Raw genomic sequence first — 20162 nt, 5'->3', positions numbered from 1 at the left:
GTTAGCCCCTAGTATATTCTGGGAACTATTCTAGGGGCTTGACGTTGGGACTGGGTGGATTTGGCAGTAAAAACCAATGAACTGCCTTTAGGGAGTTTGCTTCATGGGGGTGCGTGTGTGCATGTGTAAGAACGAATTTCTGCCATACAAGGCTGTGAGCGACAGGGGTAAAAATTTTGTAGTGCAAAGGAGAAAACGAGTGGAGAACTGCTATTTCATAAGGGTTTGTGTGCCGAATTAAGTAACGATGAAATGTTCTGGAATCCGAGAGACACGGTCCAAGGAAGGCTGAAGCACAGACATTGCGCGAATCTCACCATTCAACAGGACTGGCACGGAGTAATTTAGGAGATGTTTTCTTCGGGGAAACCCACGCCGTTGCCCTTCACTTTCCTCTGCCCTCCCGCACAAGTGCAAGGTCCTTCCTTCAAGTCCGTCTGAGACACTAGGGATCCACTAGACCAATCCGAGGCAGCGAGGCGGGGCTAATTTTCAGTGTCCTCCGAGGCTCGCAGGACGCGCTGACACCCCTGCGCATGCTCAAATTCTCCGGTTTCCCGGTGCACCGGCAGAGGCGGTTCGCGCATGTGCGAGAGCGAGCCTTGAATTTTTGACCCGAGGTCTCGCCGTACCGTCCAGGCGGTGCGTTGCCTCCCGGTTTCGTCCCGTGTCCGTTTCGCGTCGACTCTTCGCGGTCCCGCCACAGTTGCTACCGGCACGATGAACCGGGAGAGTTTCGCGGCCGGCGAGAGGCTAGTGTCGCCGGCGTACGTGCGGCAAGGCTGTGAGGCCCGCCGCTCGCACGAGCACCTCATACGGCTGCTTCTCGAGAAGGTACCGGACTGTCGGGTCCCTCCGCAGCCGCTGCCGAGCCCCCAGGCTCCGCCCCGCTCCCGGTGACTGCTGAGTCCCGCGGCCCTGGCTCGGGTTTGCAGGTTGAGAGCTGTCCCCGCAGGCTGTCGCAGCTTGTCGTGCACTGTGCGGACTTGCAGCGCTCAGCTCCTTCTCGACCTCGCCAACGCCGGCGGGACCCAGAGAATGTTATTAGGGGGCGTGGGAGGGTCGAAACTTTAAGTCTCGCTTCTGTAACTGCGAGAGGCGGACGTGAGTGGAAGTCCCACTTGGTTTACTCTTTTGTTTGCGGAAAGGGCAAAGTTCGCACCTCCGACCGAAAACTCGGGGAACACGTGTTTGTAAACCGCCGTGTATACCAGCTCGAACCAAGTGCTGCCTCGGAACGCCCCAGGTGTCCCTTCTGCCAGCATTTTGAATTTTAATTTCACTCAAGTTTGACAACCTCTAGTTTTAACACTCTGGTTTGAAGAATCTGCGTTGAAGAGAAGGTTTTCCTGGTTTTCGGTGACCTTAACTTACTGCAACTTTAAACCCGAGTAAATTTCTCATCATGTTCACTTATCCCTTGCAATCCATAGTTAATTGTAGTACAGTGGAACATACAGAGTTTTGCCTATTTGAGGTTTCTTCATAGTACCCAATTTCTGTCTGAATTTTAGACAGCAAGGGGTAGGGCAAAATAACACATTAAGAAGCTTTAAAACTCATTGAAGTGGGTTCTGGGGAACGACGAAGCCCTCTTAAATAGTATTAAATGATAATTCAGTATAATTACGTGTTTTTTGTTTGTTCGTTTTAAGGGCAAATGTCCAGAGGACGGTTGGGATGAAAGCACACTTGAACTCTTCCTGCATGAGCTCGCAATCATGGATAGCAACAATTTCCTGGGCAATTGCGGTGTGGGAGAAAGGGAAGGGAGAGTGGCGTCAGCATTAGTTGCTCGGCGTCATTACAGGTATTTTCTTCAAATAGCATGTGGAACCATTTCTCTTTTCCTTGCTTTTTTCCTCCTAAAAACAATGGTGGCAGTATTTATCATATTAGATTATAAACTGTCTGTCTGGGATCTACTTCTTCCTTACTTAAATGGGCATGTAAACTAGATGCAACAATTTAATCTGAGTAGTTGCTTTTCAAGAGAGGAGGGTAAAAGTTTTTGACAGGTTCTGGGTAGCTAACCATACTGGCTATACATTTTGTTAAGAACAGTTAACCTAGTAAACCTAGTGTTTGTAAGAGTTTAAAACATGTTACGATTTCTTCTGTGTTTCTGTCCTACAGTCACAGGTCGTTTTTTTGTTTGTTTGTTTGTTTTTTTGAGAACGACCTATAGGTAGGACTTCAAGCATTGTTTATGTGCATCTAAACCAAATCCCATTTTATAGGCACCTTGTTTTTTGTTGTGATAGATGTAGGAAAAGGTATATTCAATTTAATTTTAGATGATTAAGTCACTCTTCTATATTTTTGTAAAAAGCATTTCTTCAGTTCTAATAACCATTTATTTGACAGTGATTCCAAATGTAATCATTTCTCTATTCTCCAACCTTTCTGTGAGATACAGGTATACTCTTAAAAACTCCTGTCTTCCTTGATTTCACATCATGGTGAAATTTTCCATCCTGTAATACGATTTTATTTCAATCAAACCACCCAACTTCTAGTTCGATCAAAAGGTACAACTTCAAGTTATAAAATAAGTACGTGGTGGGATGTAAGGTACAGCATGGTGTCTGTAATTAATAATACTGTATTGTGTGTTTGAAAGTTGCTAAGAGAGTACAACCTTGAAAGTTCTCATCACAAGAAAGAAAAATCTGTTACTGTGTATGGTGATGGATGTAAATTTACTTGTGGAGATTGTTTATAATATATACAAGTATGGAATCATTATTTTGTATATCTGAAACTAATATAATGTTGTATGTATCAATTATGTGTGTCAGTTAAATCCTTTGCAGTTAAAACCAAAGATAATGAATGTATATCTTGGGTGAAAAATTCATGTTAAAAATGGACTGGTAATGGTTGATATCAACTGTAAAAAATTCTTTGTACGTGAGGTTTCAGTGGTAATGAAGTGCGAAACTCATGTCCTGTGATAATTCCAGTGTGTAGAATTTCTGATCTATTTTACTGTAAATTACAAATAGATTTTGATTTTGAAGACTATTCAGAGGTATTCTTAAATAGCATTATAACATCTAATTTGAAATGAGTGGGTTTGCACACATATTCGAATAATGCATAAAGGCAACACTTGAAGTATCAACTCATCCCCACTGTAGCTTAGCCCCCTGCTCCAGTTAGGGGAAAAGGAAAGAAGAGAATTTAATGTAGCATATGATTTGTTTTTCTATTATTGCACAGCAAACCGCTTCAGATTTAGTGGCTTCAAACAATCATTTATTATCTCATAGTTCTGTGGGTGAACTGAGCTCAGCAGGGTGATGATTGCTTTGGGTTTCTCATGTAGTTGCAGTCAAATGGAGAATTTAGTCATCTGAAGGTTCAGCTGGACAGTTTATCCACGGTGCCGCACTGAGATTGCTGCAGATGGCCTTAGAGAGCTCAGATGGCCTCTCCATGTGGCTTTGGCTTCTCCCAGCAAGGCATGTGGATTGTAAGAGGGAGTCCCTAGAGAGCAAGCCCTCCAAGAGGCTTAGTTGGAGCTTTAAGCTTCTTATGATCTAACTCAGATCATGGGTCTAACCAGACCATTCCTTCTGCTAGATTCTCTCTGGCCAAACAAGTCACTAAGGCCAGGCCAGGTTCAAGTGGAGGGAATTAGACTGTATCTCTTGGTGTGGCAGTACCATGTGGGCATAGGGAAGAAAGGGATTAATGGTGGCCACCTTTGGAGACTAGATACCACAGCATAGTTGATACATTTGTTTCAATTTAATAGGATATTTGTATAATAGTAATAGTTAATGAAATAGATCTGTAATAGTTAAGTATTGCACCTGGTATTTTTTTGGTTATTGTATTTGTATATTTATACAGTGGATTACTTAGAACGCTGAATATTTTTGTCTGGTTGTTGGTCCATTTTTTGCTTAGGTTCATTCATGGAATTGGACGATCAGGTGATATTTCTGCTGTGCAACCAAAAGCTGCTGGTTCTAGCCTTTTGAACAAAATTACCAATTCTTTGGTCCTGGACATCATAAAAATAGCTGGTAAGTACTGTGTTAATCATGATACTTTTGGCTGACCAGCTCATGCTGGTCAAATACTCATGCCTTTGCCTAATTTCTTTTGTTAATGCATCTTACAAAAAGGATATAAATGGCTTTTGAAAAGACATATGTATATATAAAAACTTCTAGAATAAGATAGAAAATCAGAGCCATAAGCACGGAAGATGAATTTGGCTGTGAGCTTCCTGACAGTGAGTAAGTAGAGGAAGAAGCTCTAAACCTACAACTTCTGTTATTTGCTAGAAGTATATCGTTTCTTCAAGAAGATGCCGGTTTTTTAATGAAATAACTAATTTCTCTTTTACTTCTTATTCCTAGGTGTCCATACAGCAAGCAGTTGCTTTGTAGTGCCTATGGCAACTGGTATGAGCCTGACTCTGTGCTTCTTAACATTGCGACACAAAAGACCAAAGGCAAAGTATATTATTTGGCCACGGATAGACCAGAAGTCCTGCTTTAAGTCCATGATCACTGCAGGTAAAAGAAGAGAAGTGTTGTATGTAATGTCCTCAATTTCACAGTTAGACATTTCAGACTTTTAATGTAAAGATACATAAATGGAAAGAAACTAAACCTATTCCTGTTTCTTCTTTTTATTGTGTAACATACACATAAAGTTTGCCATTTTTAAATGGACAGCTCCGTGGCATTCACCTTGTTGTGCAGCTATCACCACCATTCACCTCCAGAGCTTTTCATCCTCCGAAACTGAAGTTCTGCCCACTGGACAGTAGCTGCCCCGTCCTCGCCACTCCCAGTCCCTAGCTATCATCATTCTGCTTTCAGTCTCTATGAATTTGACTGTTGGAGGCCCTTCACATAAGTAGAGTGTTTGTCTTTTGTGACTGACTTATTTTACTTATGTCTTTAAGATTTAATCCATGGTGTAGTATGTGGCAGAATTTCTTTCCTTTTCAAGGCCTGATTGATATTCCATTCTGTGTGTGTATCCCACGCTTTGTTAGTGAATTCATTCATAAATTCATTGATAGACACTTGGGTTGCTTCTACCTTTTGGGTACTGTGAATAATGTTGCTGTGAGCATGGGTGTACCAGTACCTGCCTGAGTCCCTGCTTTGAATTCTTCTGAAAAGTGGAATTCAAAATACATATTCAAAAGTGGAATTTTTGGATCGTATGTCCCCGTTTTTACAATGGGGTTATGAATAGCTACCTTACTAGATTGTTTTGAGGATTAAGTGGGATGATGTGTAAAATGCCCAACAGTAATCCCTGGAGCATGAATCGTGCTTAGAAATGTTGGTTGAATATACATGAGTGGAGTACCTGTAAATTTTCACCATGAGTCACAGTGCGAGGATAACAGATACCATTTAGTACAGATGAGACAAAACTTTGCGTTGGTATTTTAGTATTTGGCTTTCTCAAGTCAAATTTGAATATTTAAGGTCATTTTTTAATGGCTTCAGTCTCTTATATGAAATGAACAGTAGTGGGCTGTAATTAAACTGCATTATGTGTAAATAATCCTAAAGAAACTCATGTAAAAAGATTTGTAAGAAGGACATATAGCAGAAACAAATCAACTTTTAAAAATATGCTGATTTATTTTAAGTGGCATAAAGTTGTCAAGTCTGTTAATTTACATCCTGTTAACCAAATAATTGATAACCCAACTTAGGGAAAAGATCGCCTTACTGATAAACTGGAAACTTTTTTCCAAAAGATGTTACGATTTAAACTACAATGTACAGTTTATTCTTTTCCAGGATAGCCTCTACTCTTAGGCAGCAGCACAGTTGTATTCTTTAAAAAAGCTTGTATTTTAATTGTTTGAAAGCCACAGTAGTGTTGGGTCTAGAGAATCTGAGAAATAGAAAATTAGCCATCCTCAGGGAGCTACTTACTTAAGTGAAGTTTTATGTGTTAGTTTTAATAGCTGTGAAGGTTTGAATTAACCTGTACATCTCTGCATCGCATATTTGAAATGATGACTTTTTAGTGGCAAAGGTTTTATTTGTCTGTCAATGGAATGCAGACACCTTGATGTGGATTCTAAAACACAGAAGAAAACTCCTTGCGCTTGACTGTGTTATAACGGGCAGTGTGAACTCAGGGAAGCCACTTAATCTTCCTGAACTCTGGCTCCCTTATCTTTGAAATGAATGAGTTGAGCTAAATGGTTTCTAAATCCCTTTAGGCTTTTAAATCCAGGAATCTAGCTGGGCTGCTAGATTTGGTATTTGGGAAGACAGAAGATGGGACTATAGAACTTTCTGTGCAAAATTTCCCAGGTTTATTTTTCTATCCAGTTTCTGAAACTTAAACACTTAGGGCTTACTTTTACCCTCAGTAAAGTATTCTCTAGTATCAGAGTACTTGGTTATGTAAGTGCTCTGTACATTATTTAGTATATATATTGCTTATACACCTTTTTAAGTTTATGGATACCTAAATATTTACTTACAAGTTTACATAGTTATTATTTGGGTGGACCTTTGATCACATGATAATTAAGTATACTAATTCAATTAAAAATTGAAAATAATGTTTATATTTAGGTTACAGAAGGCCTTGTAAGCTATGAGATGAGTCAGTATTCCCTAGACGACTAAAATTCATTACCCTTTTCTTTAGAGGTAAAACATTAAGTTGGTGATTGTGATTTGTTTTCAACACTTGAGTTATTATTTTTGTTTATCTCTGAATAAAGTGAACTTTAAGATAAACCTTAAGCATTTGCGAGAGAATGTGTAGATTTACTTTTCCGTGGACTGAGACTGAACTGGACTACATGGTCCTTTTCGTCATCCGTGACTGTTACTACTTTTGTAGGTATCTATGGAACATTTGTTTTCCTTAACTCCCAGAATTAATCTTGTCATATCAAAGCGCTAAACAGATTTGTGGGTCTGGCTGAGGCCTAGCTGTCCCTTGCGGTATTCGGCCTGCGCCGGCCTCATCCCAGCACCGAGCCAGCTCTTTGTGGCCAGAGCAGGGCCCAGCAGCCCCATGAGCGTGTAGAGTACAGCACTGTGTTCTAGAGTGCCGGGTCTTCTCTGGTCCCAGTTTACGCTGCTCATGTTTTGATTTCTGCTTGGCGTGGTCAGGTTTTGAGCCTGTGGTGATAGAAAACGTTTTAGAAGGCGACGAGCTGCGCACAGACCTGCATGCAGTGGAAGCTAAAGTCGAGGAACTTGGGCCTGATAACGTGCTGTGTGTTCATTCCACTACATCCTGCTTTGCTCCCCGGGTGCCTGACAGGTAAATGACGTGTGAATATCGTCCTTTAGGTATCATCAGTCTCTTACATAAAATGCACACATGCTCATTCCCAAAGATACCTAAGTAACAATTGCAGTAAATAGACGAATGGACTGTTGTAAGAGAATAGATTGACTTTGTGGAGAAACAGCATTATTTCTTGAGAAAATTAAAATTTGATATATAAGAAGGAGAAACAACTGGTACCCAGTGTGGAGACCCCTGTATCCCCTGAGCAGATGCAGAGCCACTGTTTTCTTGCTCTGTTTTGGTTTGTGATCTCCTGGCATCTTTTCCCTCATCATTTAATAGGAGTTTCTAAGCTAAGTATTGGGTTTTTACTTGTTTTCATTGCTATCTCCACTTCTTTGATCTTACAGTTAGTTTTCATATGCAGGAACTATCAGTAGTGACAGATTTTAAACAGACATTTTTAGAATTATTTACTGCCCTTTGGTTATGTTTTAATTAGAAGATTAATTTAGGTGTACACAGTGGTTATCTTTGCATTCTGAGAAAAACGCAAATGTTTAAGAAAATAAAAAGCAAAATGAAAAAAAAAAGCAAATGTTTACTTTTCTAAAGGATGCCCCCAAATTTTTGTTCTGAAAGTGTAATAGACTTAGGTATAGGAGTGCCAGGTTCTTTTTTTAAAGATTTTATTTATTTATTTTTAGAGAGGGGGAAGGGAGGGAGAATGAGAAGGAGAGAAACAGAGATGTGGTGTCTGAGAGAAACATTGACTGGTTACCTCTCACACACCCCCTACTAGGGACCTGGCCCACAGCCCAGGCACGTGCCCTGACAGGGAATTGAACCAACAACCTTTCAGTTCCCAGGGTGGCATTCAATCCACTGAATCATACCAGCCAGAGCCAGATTTTAAGCTTTGACATAAAGTTTTTGTTCCTTTAACATTTTGAATAAAGTCCTAGAATTTGTTAGAACTATATTGACTTTGTGCTATTTTTATAGCATCCATGGAATCACACACTATAGCAGTAACAAATGCATATTAGCTTTTACTATCTTTTTTTTTAAAGATTTTATTTATTTATTTTTAGAGAGGGAAGGGAAGGAGAAAGAGAGAGAGAAACATCAATGTGCGGTTGCTGGGGGCCATGGCCTGCAACCCAGGCATGTGCCCTGACTGGGAATCGAACCTACGACACTTTGGTTCACAGCCCGAGCTCAATCCAATGAGCTACGCCAGCCAGGGCAGCTTTTACTGTCTTAAAGGCAGACTTTAAGATACAATTTGAAAACTATGCTCTTGAAAATTCACCTTGCTTCAATCATGAATGTGAATTTGCTTTAAGAATATCTTGAAAATAATGCAATAATTAATAAATAATATAAGAATAAACTCTTACATTTCACAAACTGCAAACCTACGTTTGCCCCACCCTGTATTATATATGCTTTTATTACTTACCAGCCATAGGTATTTTAAATTTATATTGAAATATTAATATGAAACATCTTTGTTCTTTTTTCATTGATGGTGTTGCTATCTAGAAAAATTTTAATGTGATAGAAATAGAACACATTTCCAAAAACAGCATATGGATATTTGTATTATCTATTTATCCTTGAGGATAGTGTTGTTTTGTTTCACCTTGAGTAAATCTTTTTGGATGTTCATATATGCTTGCTGCAGTATTAAGTATTTTACATGTATCATCACGTTTTTTATCATTAAAATTCTCATATACCACTTTTTAGCAGTGTTATCTGATGAATGTTTCTTATAAGAGGGGACCTTAGGAAAATGATCATGCACTGTTATTAATAATATGTTTGAATATCTGATTTATTAAGTCTAAAAATACATTTTGATTTCACATTAAGCTTAATTCTTTTGTACTCTCAATTTGAATAGATAGATATCGTCCTTATTAGTCCATTAATTGGACAGAGAACATTGTGGGGCAAAATCAGCCAAAAGAAATGTTAAAAAAAAGAGGAAGGGTATCATGTCTTTAATTGATAAACACCTTAAATTAGAATACAATTTTATTCACACAGAAGATATATTTTCAGTATCCCTTTGCCTTTCACTAAATACCTGTATATACATTCTTAATATTAGTAGATTTGATCAATTCAGAATATTTAAAACTACTCACAAGTGACTTTAAAAAAAAAACAGTGCTTTTGTTATTATAGTGCCTTACTGTCAAGGAAGTTTATTATTAATGAATGCTTTTGTTAGAAGACAAACATCTGAAACATTTCTTCTTTTATGAAGAAAAAGAAGAAAAAGAAAGAATTGTTAGAAGACAAACATCAAACATTTTATTCTTTTATGAAGAAAATACTGTGTGTATCTCAGAAGGTCTATTTTGTTAACAACATTGATTAGTTTAAGTGAGGTGTTCTGTGATTTGTGAGATATATGAAAATGAGTGATAAAATGAGTTTTTAATCATAAAACTCTAAGGGAGGAAGTTGAGAACTTCTGACAGATTAACAGAATAAAGTAATTTCTATTTGTGGTTTAAAAACATATGAATGCACATCTATAAGAAGAAAAAATAATACATAAATAGATATAAATCTATATACTGTATATTTGAAATACATTCCATGTAAAGGAACTTTTATTGTATAAAAATATCTTCCAAATTCTTTGTGTTGTAGAAAGAGTATTTTTTAAAAATTAATTTTATTAAACCATAGAATTTAGTCTTTGCTTTATAGTGTGAAGACATTCTTGTTAAAGATAGCCTGTGTCAAAGTGTTATTTGATTTTGCAAAAGGATATCATTTATTATACTCTAATTGAAATTTAATTACCTTTGCATAAAGTTAGACTCTCAAATTGTCTTTTCTTTATGTTTCTTTTTTAATTTAAATTTTATCTTTCAATAACAGTTTGCACTCGCTATTATTTTGTATTAGTTTCAGGTGTACAGCATAGTGGTTAGACAGCCATATACTTTACAAAGTGTTCCCCTTGGTATTTCCAGTACCCATCTGGCACCATACTTCGTTATTACAGTATTATTGTCTGTATTCCCCATGCTGTACTTTACATCCCTGTGTCAAATTGTCTTAATGTAAGGAGTATCAAGTGAGAAAGTAAGAGTGAATTTAAAACCAGATTTTTTAGTATCCAAGTTGTTGGAAAATCTTATTTGGTACTGAAACATTTTAATGTTCTGTATTTTTTAATACACTGAAGTCTATATTTGAAAATGAATTTTTTACACTGTAAGATGTTTGATGTGAGACCTTTGAAAGATTTTTAGATATGCTTATTATTTTGCAGATAATATTTTTAGTATGGCAAGCAATGTGAGATTTTTTAAAGATTTCAAGATATGCTTACTACTTTACAGATAACATTTTTAGTATGATAAGCAGCCAAAAATATTTCAGCATGAATGTATCACATTATAAGGGGTCATTATAAATAATCTGCTTCTTGCATTTTATATAGGAAATTTTAAAGTGGCTGAAACCGTCTATACAGATTTTTATAAATACATATTTTCTCATTTATTGGTAACATTTTAAATTTAAAAGCTTTTTAAAGTTTATCCTAAAGTGCCTGCTATGCCTTGCCAAACTGCCAAATTATATGCTAAAATATTGCTGTAGAAATTTAAGTTTTGTTATTTTTTCTCCTAGTATACATTAACATTAACTATTAAATTAGGTTTCACACTGTAACTTATAAAAGCACAGTAGGAGTGTGTCTTTCTATTGAATGTTTTTGTTTACAGGTTAGAAGAGCTGGCTGTGATTTGTGCCAATTACGGCATCCCACACATAGTCAACAATGCCTACGGGCTGCAGTCTTCCAAGTGTATGCACCTCATTCAGCAGGTGAGAGAGTTTAGGAAAACGTGCCAAGAAAAAATGGATTTTAATATGTAGAATTATTACTTTTTCCTGCAACTTAATATAGTAAAAACAGTTATTTGCACCCAATATTCACTCAGTAAAACTCTTTTTAAAAAAACTGATTTTAGAGAGCAAGGGTAGAGAGACATTGACATCACCATGAGAGAGAAACATTAATCGGTTGCCTCCCACAGACGCCCCAACGGGGATCAGACCTGCAGCATACATATGCGCCCTGACGGGGATTGGACCCACAGTCTTTTGGTGCACGGGATGAAGCTCCAACCACCTGGGCCACCTGGCCAGGGCGCTAAAAGTCATTGTTTGGTAGTATGGTGGTAATTGGACTAATAGCTTTGGTCAGAACCAACATAGAAATATTTAAGGGGCTTAGTTTTTAACTTTCTGAGAATGTTTCATTACTGGGATTCTCATTTTTCTGAAGACTGGATTATAGTATTTTTCAAACTATATCGATGATTTGTTCTGCATTTAATATGTAAGGAAATCACTTTATCTTATCCTGGACTGGAAGTGACTTCATTTATAAAAACATTCTAGCATATAACTGGAGTAGGCAGGTTTTAAAAAATTTTATGACTTACAAGGATCAACTAGATCCCGGTCGTCTGTTTGAGGTTCGTATTTGAAAGTGTGCTTGGGTTTCCCACCCCTCGTAGAATGCGAGTGACGGCCACGGCCTGCTGCTAGGCTTTGTGTATTCAGGCCTGTGCAGCTTCTCCGAGTTCATTTCCTCCTGCTCTCCTCTTGCCCGCTCTCTCCGGCTGCACGCGCCTGCCTTGTGTGCCTTCGCGCCTGCCTTGTGTGCCTCCGCCTCCGTGGAGCCACAGGTGCGCGCACCGCCAGGCTTCTGCTCGCGCATCCCTCTCACTGGGTCCCTCCTCTAGGAGGCGCATGGCCGCCTGCCCTTTCTAGGCCAGTGAGACCGTCTCAGGCGCTCTGATCTAAAATAACTCCTCCTCTCCCTTGCCACCATGTCTGTTCCCCTTTTCCTGTTTTACCATTTTCATCAATTTTAAGACGCACATTTTTCACTTCAACATTTCTGAAATTGGGATGTTTTACAATTATTGGTGTCTTATAAATGTTAATTGGCAGTTTTTCCTACCTACTGCTATGTAAAATAATGTTGCTTCTGAAAATGGATGGCCTCTTGCTCTTTTTCTCATAGCACTTATTACCATTTAATAGAGTATTTATTTATTGTCTAGTTCTTGATAGTAAGTAGAATTAAGTTTCTGTCAGGACAAGGACTTTGTTTTGTTCACTGTTATGTCCTCATTACTTAGGACACGGTACCTGGTACATAATTGACACTCAATAAATAGTTACTGAAAAAAGGGAAAGACTACATGAAGTATTATGAAGTATAGTACAAATAGTTAATTATTCGTATTATTATTAGGAAGTGGATAGGTATTATCCCTGGATGACAAGTTATATCATTTGTGTGTGTGATGAGTTAATCACATACTCAGTTCTGAAATACATGTGATTTATGTCAGGTAGACACAGGTTACTCACAGATTACCTGTGGTCTCCTCCAACGTGGTGGTGAATGCTTATGAGCCCAGTAAGTCTTTCCTAGTAAATTTTTTTTTGTTTTTTATCATTTGAGTATACTAGTATCATCTCTGATATAAATGTGGCTTATATGATAGTAATAGCTGATTTACTAATTTTTTTACTCAAAAGTTGTACTTGTTAGGATGTACTTGGCAGCAAGTAACAGAAATTCCAACTCAAATTAGCTAACCAATAAGGAAATGGATTTGTTTATATAACGGAAGAAGTCCAGGGTTGGAGTACACTGGAGACATGGCATGTCAGCGTTTCTTAAGATCTTTGGAGGAAAACTACCATTTCCTTGATTCCTTTTCTGTTATTCCTTAACTTTCTAAGGCTTCCTCACAATTCTAAACTAGGTTATATCTAATTTGATTGGTAGCAGAGGAAGGTTGTATAATTCTCTGTGCTGGAAATATTAAAAATAATTTTAAATCAGTGATTTATTTTTATTTCCTCTCCCCTTTTCCCCTTCTCTTCCCTTCTCCTCTTCCTAAATGTTTAGCAGCCTCCATTTTGAAAGTCAAATGTATCAGCATTATGGAAAGTTAAGAAAAGGGTGGAAGGAGTAGAAACTCATTCATAACCCTGTGACCCTAACACTCATAGTAATTTATGTATCCACTTTTTTCTTATTTTATGTGCATTTATTGCTTTTTATATATTGTCATTGTGTGCATTTAGAATTAACTTTTCAAAACAGTGAAAATATATTTAATTTTTAAATTTAAATATAAACTTATAGCTTTGTAGTCTGTACATGCCTATGAAGTTTTAAAATGATTATTTTAATGGTTCCTTAATGTTTACTTAAATATTGTTTACTTAACCTGGGAGTACTCCGTGTTTTGGTGCTTATATATATTTTTGAATACTAGAAATCAGGTGGCACACTTGAAGAAGTTAAGATTGAAAGAAAATGAGCTCCAGGATAGGATACGAAAGGTGCCCTTATAGTTGTGCATCAGGAATACCCTGCTCTGTCATCACCTCTCTTCATTCATGAGGTGGTTTTACTAAAATTTTAACCAGAAAATTACACGGTAAGATCAGTGAGTGAATTTTTTTACATGTAGCTATTCTGGTGTTGAAGATACTATATTACCTTCTATAATGGTCATTTATTTAGAAATTTTAAAAAGCAGTACACAAACATTCCATTTTCCCAAATTGCTCCTTACAAATAAAGGTGGTGCGTCAGTTGCTTTAAATCATATAAGTACTTGGGTCTTACTGAGTGCTGATTACTATTTCCGACATTCTGAAAAATTAGTTAGCTTTAATTCTTCCCAGTAGTTCGTACTAGTGATATATGCCATTTACTGAGTACCCATCGTGTGTCAGGCATCTTGCTAGACTTTCAAAGTTTATTAACTTAACCCCAACCATTTAGGTATGTTTACTGTTTCCATTCTACAGATGAAGAGACAAGCTCAGGAGGCCTGAGTGACTTGCCCAAGACTGCAGAATGGCCCATGTAATTCATTGTGACTCCAAAGCCCCATATTTTGCTCTAAAAGACAAAGTACTAACACTGCAGAGACTTTCTTGGGAAGCTCATACTGTAATAATGAGACAGTTGGCGAAGAACTAAAATGTGTCAGGATTCCTTTTTTTTTTAAAGGGCAGTGCCCCAGAATGACTTACTGCAGCATGTAGGACATGCTGTATGCACAGGTAGTCCCCAGGAAGTCAGTTTTAAAGAACCTACACTTCCGTTTATATACTGAACTAATTTAGGAGAGTCATGGAATATGGATGTTAGGACGGCGTAATGGAGAGGGATATAGTAGAATTATAAAAATACATAGAATTAATTATTGTAGAGTTAGAATGGATTGTAAAGATCCAAAGAGTAAGGAAGCAGCAACTTTGTTTATAAAGAATTTGAGAGAAGTAGGTCTTATATTACTCATTCACAGACCTAATTGTCAGTTCGGTTAACAAATAATCTACAGGGTTCCCACTGATGTGCCAAGCACCGGGGTAGGTGCTGGGGATGCAGGAGCGAGTACAACAAAAGCCTGCCCTCATGGAGCAGAAGCAGACAGTAAACAATGAGTATGACAGGTCTTGGCTGATGCTCTCATATTTTGGAGGGGAGGGGTGAGAGTAGATGGAGTGATCCACCATCCTCTCCTGGAGTCACGGGGTTGGGAATCTGCCTGTGCTGAGGACCGACTTAAGTTATATGTGGATGGTCAACTCCGCAGGCGCCCAGTACCTTTAATCCCCACGTTGTTCGGGGTCATTTGTATTATTCCCTGCTGCTGTCTGCAGATCCTGGAACAATGTTTGACAACTGCTAAATGGATGAGCTGACAAATTGCAGTTCTTTACTTCATAGAGCATGCTTCTGTTTTCCTATTTAAACTCTTCCAACCTTCAAGGTTTTTTCCTGCTCTTTAATAGCCTCTGACTTTAGTGTGGAGAGTGAGGTCCATATACAACATAAATCCTTCGTGAGATGGGTCCAGCCTCTGTTTTCTTGCCACAGATGTGCTGCCAGCACTCTCTGTGCTGTAGTGATGAAGGAGTTCAGCAAAGTCCGGGGCGCTGATTGTTCTCTTAGTAATCCCACTCCCAACTGGGGTTCAGGTTTCTCTCAGGAAGCCCTGGACAGTACTTAAATGTCAATAAAAGGCAACTATAACTGTTTGCTTGATTTTTATATGCTACTGCTTTGCATGTTTTCCAGTTATTCCCTCTATCAGCCTTACATGCTTCTGTTTTCCTGTGGTACAGTGAGATTTTTCTCTGATCACAGTTTATGAGAAAATTAGAAAAGTAATAGGAAGGTTGAGAGTTAAATAATCCTGTGATGGCCTCCAGCTTTTGCTGCTTTTACCTGTGGCCTGGCTCTGGTCTCTTAGATTAGGCCAGCTATCTGCTGCTCCTACTTTTCCTGAGATACGGATGCAGAGAGAAAGTGCGATGCTGAAGGTCAAATGCGGTTATAATATTAATAGGAATGTAGATTCTGAATACAGATTGAAAATCTGTCACCACAGATAAAGAAAAAAAATTCTTAGTTGAAATTTAGATAGTATCTCTGTTTTTAAGAGGAGAAAATTGAAGCACATTAGACAGAAGGTCATAGACTAGGTCAGATTGGAACTAGAATTTGGTTTTATATTTCTGTTAAGTAAGTGTTCAATTTTTCATCAGAATATTAGATTTTCAGTTGAAGTTCATTTGCAGCAGAATGAGATCACCTAAATGATAACATTAGGAAACATGAGTTAAATGTAGAAACACTGCCAAGAGTTAACAGGAATTTCTATTAGTCGATGTTAAAAATAAAAATTTTCTTTTTCTCTTTTGTTATCTGAGTGGTGGTAGGAGCAGACTTGCTGCTTTAAGTGGTCATGCAGGTAGTAGGTTATCCAGGAATCAAAGAGAGGCACATACACGTGTGACTAATCGATTGGCAGCGTGGGTGGCTGCAGTCCATTAGATTATGGTGTCCACTCTTAACCTCACAGAGGGTGTTTAAAATTACTTAATAGCTTTAGGGCCCACTGTTGACATTTATTGTTGAATAGAGGATCACAGATGATAGGCACAGGAGGAATCCACTCTCTTACCCAATTTGAAGGTGAAAGGCTCTGTTTCAATATAGTTCCCTCCTGAATTGATACTAAAACCCTGCCTTCTCACAGCGTTGTTGTGAGGATTAAGTGATTTTTGTGTGAAAGCAGGCTGTAAACTATAAAGTGCTCTTCCACATGAAAGGAGTATATGTTTAATATTTAGAGGTACTCAGTTTAATATTGTAAAATATTTTACTGGCACTGTTGCAAAGAATAAAAATATTGTATCTGTTTTGATTTTCATGCATTACTTTACTGGTGTTTATTTGTTAATAGTTATTGTTGTCTCTTCTTCTAGAAACTAATATGTAATATTTTATTCTAGGGGGCCCGGGTTGGTAGAATAGACGCTTTTGTTCAGAGCTTGGACAAAAATTTTATGGTTCCAGTAGGTGGCGCTATAATTGCTGGCTTTAATGATTCCTTCATTCAGGAAATCAGCAAGATGTATCCAGGTAAATAAATTAGTTGCTCTTCAGAAAAAAGTAACTAACAAACAAAAATCCATTTGTAAATAGGCTACCATAATAAATCTTAATTTCCAAAGCTTTTTTACCCTCCTGATTATAACTTGTTCTTATTTCAGGAAGAGCTTCAGCTTCACCTTCTTTAGATGTTCTTATTACTTTATTATCACTTGGATCAAATGGCTATAAGAAACTATTAAAAGAAAGAAAGGTAAGTCTTCTCTTTAGGTATAAAATAATGATCTTATCTAAAATGGCACTCCAAATCATTGGTGGTTTTGCCTATTAGTTTATTATTTTGGATTATATTTAGGTATCCAGTGCGGTCCTACAGGATTTCGTTTGATCTGGAACCACCCTAGGTGGTTTGCAATTAATCATTGTCATCCTGTTTATCCAGGTAGTCCAAGGAATCTTGGACAGGTGATTTTGCTTTTTTTTTTTTTTTTTTTTTTTAGAAACTTCTGCATTAGGGATTCTTATACTTCAGTAAAATTCAACTCATTTATCACTTAGCACTTCTTGAAAGGTAAATGGAAAAGGCTCTTCTTTTTATTTTCGGAAGCCTGGAGACTTGTTCAGGGATGAGACATCAGTCAAAGGAGGAAGCACCAGATCAGACGTTGGCCAGCTTCTCATTCTAAAATAATACATTTATCCCTTGCCATTATTAGAATGTTGACCTCATGGTTATATGGACTGTGAAAAGAAAAGGGAAATTTGTGCTTGAAAACTGAGCTTTGTCTCTAACACTAAAAACTAGCCCAACTCAGGACAGCTCCAACCTCGTAGACAGAGACAGTGTTGACAAGGTGAGTCAGACTAAGGTGTTTTATTCATCTCTCTTCGCGGAGAGCCGGAGGCCCCTGCGCAGTTTTTGTATCTGTGTAACTTTTGAATGCTTAGTAGCAATTATAGCACCTTGGATTTTCTAATAGTACTTTACATATTTTTAAATATTTCCATCTGTGTTATTAGATAGATCCCCTTAACAGCTTTATAGATATGAGTAAGTTTAAAAAAATTTGTGCCCCGTTTTACCCTAGTCTTTCTACCCCTGCTTATTCAGTCCATAGGAAAGTATTATTTACATTTTTTAGAATTTATTGGTCTTAGAAACAGAAGAATGGAGAGAGAGAAAGAGAAACATCAGTATGTTGTTCCACTTATTTATTCATCATTGGCTGCTTCTTGTATGTGCCCTGACTGGGGATTGAACCTGCAACCCTGGTGTATCAGGATGATGCTCTAACCATCCGAGCTATCTGGCCAGGGTTAATAATTATTTACTTTTTATTGTGAGGATATCTTAAGATTTATATGATAGAGGAAAAAATGTGTAACATTATTAGTCAAATTAAACCTACAATGACATACCACTACATATATGCCTGTTGGGGGTCTAATTAAAAAAAAACAACAACCTGACAATGTTAAGTGTTGGGCAAGATTACAAGCAAGTAGAACTCACACATTGCTGGTAGGAATGCAGATAGTATAGCAACTTCGGAAAACACTTTGGCAGTTTCTTACAAAGTTAAACATACACTTACTGTATTAACTAGTCACCCCACCCTGTACTACTTACTCAAGAGAAATGAGAATTTATGCCTATACAAAACTATACATGAATGTTTATAATGATTTTATTCGTGATTGCCAAAATCTGGAAACAACTCAAATGTCCGTCATCTGGTATGTAAACAAACTGGTATATACGTACACAGTAATAAAAAGGAACACACTACTAATATATGCACCAACATAATGACTCTCAGCTACACTGTGCTAAATGAAATGAACCAGACTCAAAAGTTCTACATGTTTATTATGGTTTCATTTATATATCATGCTGGAAAAGGCAAAAAATTTCAGGACAGAAAAAAAGTAGTTTCATGACTGTATGTGTTTGCCAAAATTCATAGAAGTGGACACTTGCAAAGTGGACATTTGAAATTATACAGTATGTAAATTATGCCTTGATAAACCTGATAATTTAAAAAAATGATTAGAATGAAACTCTAGTTTGATAAACTCCAAAATGTAACCATCATGGTCACAGATTGTCGTAGCCAAGAGACCTCAGAAGATCTTTCAGTGAATGTTCTCCAAGAACAGATGGAGGCGCTGTTTATAGATGAGGAAAACTGTCCTCTCTTTCTATGAGAGTTAAGTTGCATTAGATACCAGTGGTCTTAGCTCTCTCGTAACTAGTTGTTTCACTATGGGAAAGGTACTTGAATTTGCAGATTTTATTTCCTTACTTGTGAAAGAAACGATTGATATCTCAGGCCACTTCTAGTTGTAAAAGACTACAGAATATTTTTAAAAATACTGCAGTTACTTCCTGGGCCAGGGCAGCATGATCACAGTAATTGGCTTATGAATTAGTAATCCAGCACCAGACCCTTTGGTGATGTACAGACCGGACACTTTGTAAGGTTGAACAGTTGAAGATGTTGGTGTCTTCGGTTCCAGGGTGCCTCGTGTCCACTTCGGCCCCTGCCCGTCGGTCTTGGCCCTGTATCTGAACGATGCAAGCCCACACCAGACAGCTTGGTCTGAAGTGTGGGCCAGTGTTTCTGTGAAATCCACAGCAGATAAAGTCGAGTGTGGGATAAGTTTCCTGGCATAGATATTTAATTTACCAGGTATTATTTATTGAGTATATGTTTTGTTTCAGGCACATTGTATTGATATAGCAATCAATAAAATAGACAAAGATGGAGCTTACATTGCATTCAGGGGAGACCGGCAATGAACGAGTAACATAAAACATAAATTATAAAGTTTGCTTAGTACATAAGTTAGAAAGGTGAAAAGTGCTCTGGAGAAAAAGGAAGAAGAGTAATATAAGGGAACTTGGGGATGATGATGTGGTTGGTGGTGAGTGACGGGAATTGTTTTTTAGATACAGTGGTTAGGACAGTCCTCACCGAGAAGGTGACATGTGAGTTGGCATGAAGAGGTTTGAGGGAATACACACATGTGATGGAGAAGAGTGTTTTAGGCAGAAAGCCAGACATGGTGTGGCTTAAAAAAAATTTTTTTAAAGTTATTTATTTTTAGAAAGAAGGGAAGGGAGGGAGGAAGAGAGGGAGAGAAATATCAGTGTGTGGTTTCATCTCATGCACCTCCTACAGATGACCTGGCCTGCAACCCAGGCCTGTGCCGTGACCAGACATTGAACTGGCCACCCTTTGGTTCGCAGGCCTGCACTTAATCCACTGAGCCACAGCACCCAGGGCTGTGCATCACTTCTTTATCCACTCATCTTTGATGGACACTTAGGTTGCTTCTGTATCTTGGCAATTGTAAATAATGTTTCAATGAACATATGCATGTATGTTTTTTCAATTTAGTGTTTTGGGTTCTTTGG

At 37.8% G+C, this 20162-nt stretch overlaps 1 protein-coding gene across 1 annotated transcript in view; it reads left to right on the top strand.

Annotated features, from left to right (window-relative positions):
* The first annotated feature begins 575 nt into the window (after positions 1–575).
* The window catches only part of SEPSECS (Sep (O-phosphoserine) tRNA:Sec (selenocysteine) tRNA synthase), a 36574-nt gene continuing 16987 nt past the window's right edge, over positions 576–20162 (top strand). The window contains exons 1-8 of the mRNA XM_028508200.2: positions 576–834; positions 1656–1810; positions 3919–4037; positions 4377–4535; positions 7131–7284; positions 11016–11118; positions 16642–16771; positions 16903–16994. Of these exons, the coding sequence (XP_028364001.1) occupies positions 721–834; positions 1656–1810; positions 3919–4037; positions 4377–4535; positions 7131–7284; positions 11016–11118; positions 16642–16771; positions 16903–16994 (1026 nt within the window). The 5' untranslated portion in view covers positions 576–720. The remainder of the gene's footprint in view (positions 835–1655; positions 1811–3918; positions 4038–4376; positions 4536–7130; positions 7285–11015; positions 11119–16641; positions 16772–16902; positions 16995–20162) is intronic.

Source organism: Phyllostomus discolor, chromosome 1 (assembly GCF_004126475.2).
Source record: "Phyllostomus discolor isolate MPI-MPIP mPhyDis1 chromosome 1, mPhyDis1.pri.v3, whole genome shotgun sequence".
Classification (NCBI taxonomy): Eukaryota; Metazoa; Chordata; class Mammalia; order Chiroptera; family Phyllostomidae; genus Phyllostomus; species Phyllostomus discolor.
This window is presented reverse-complemented; position numbering and strand designations above follow the sequence as displayed.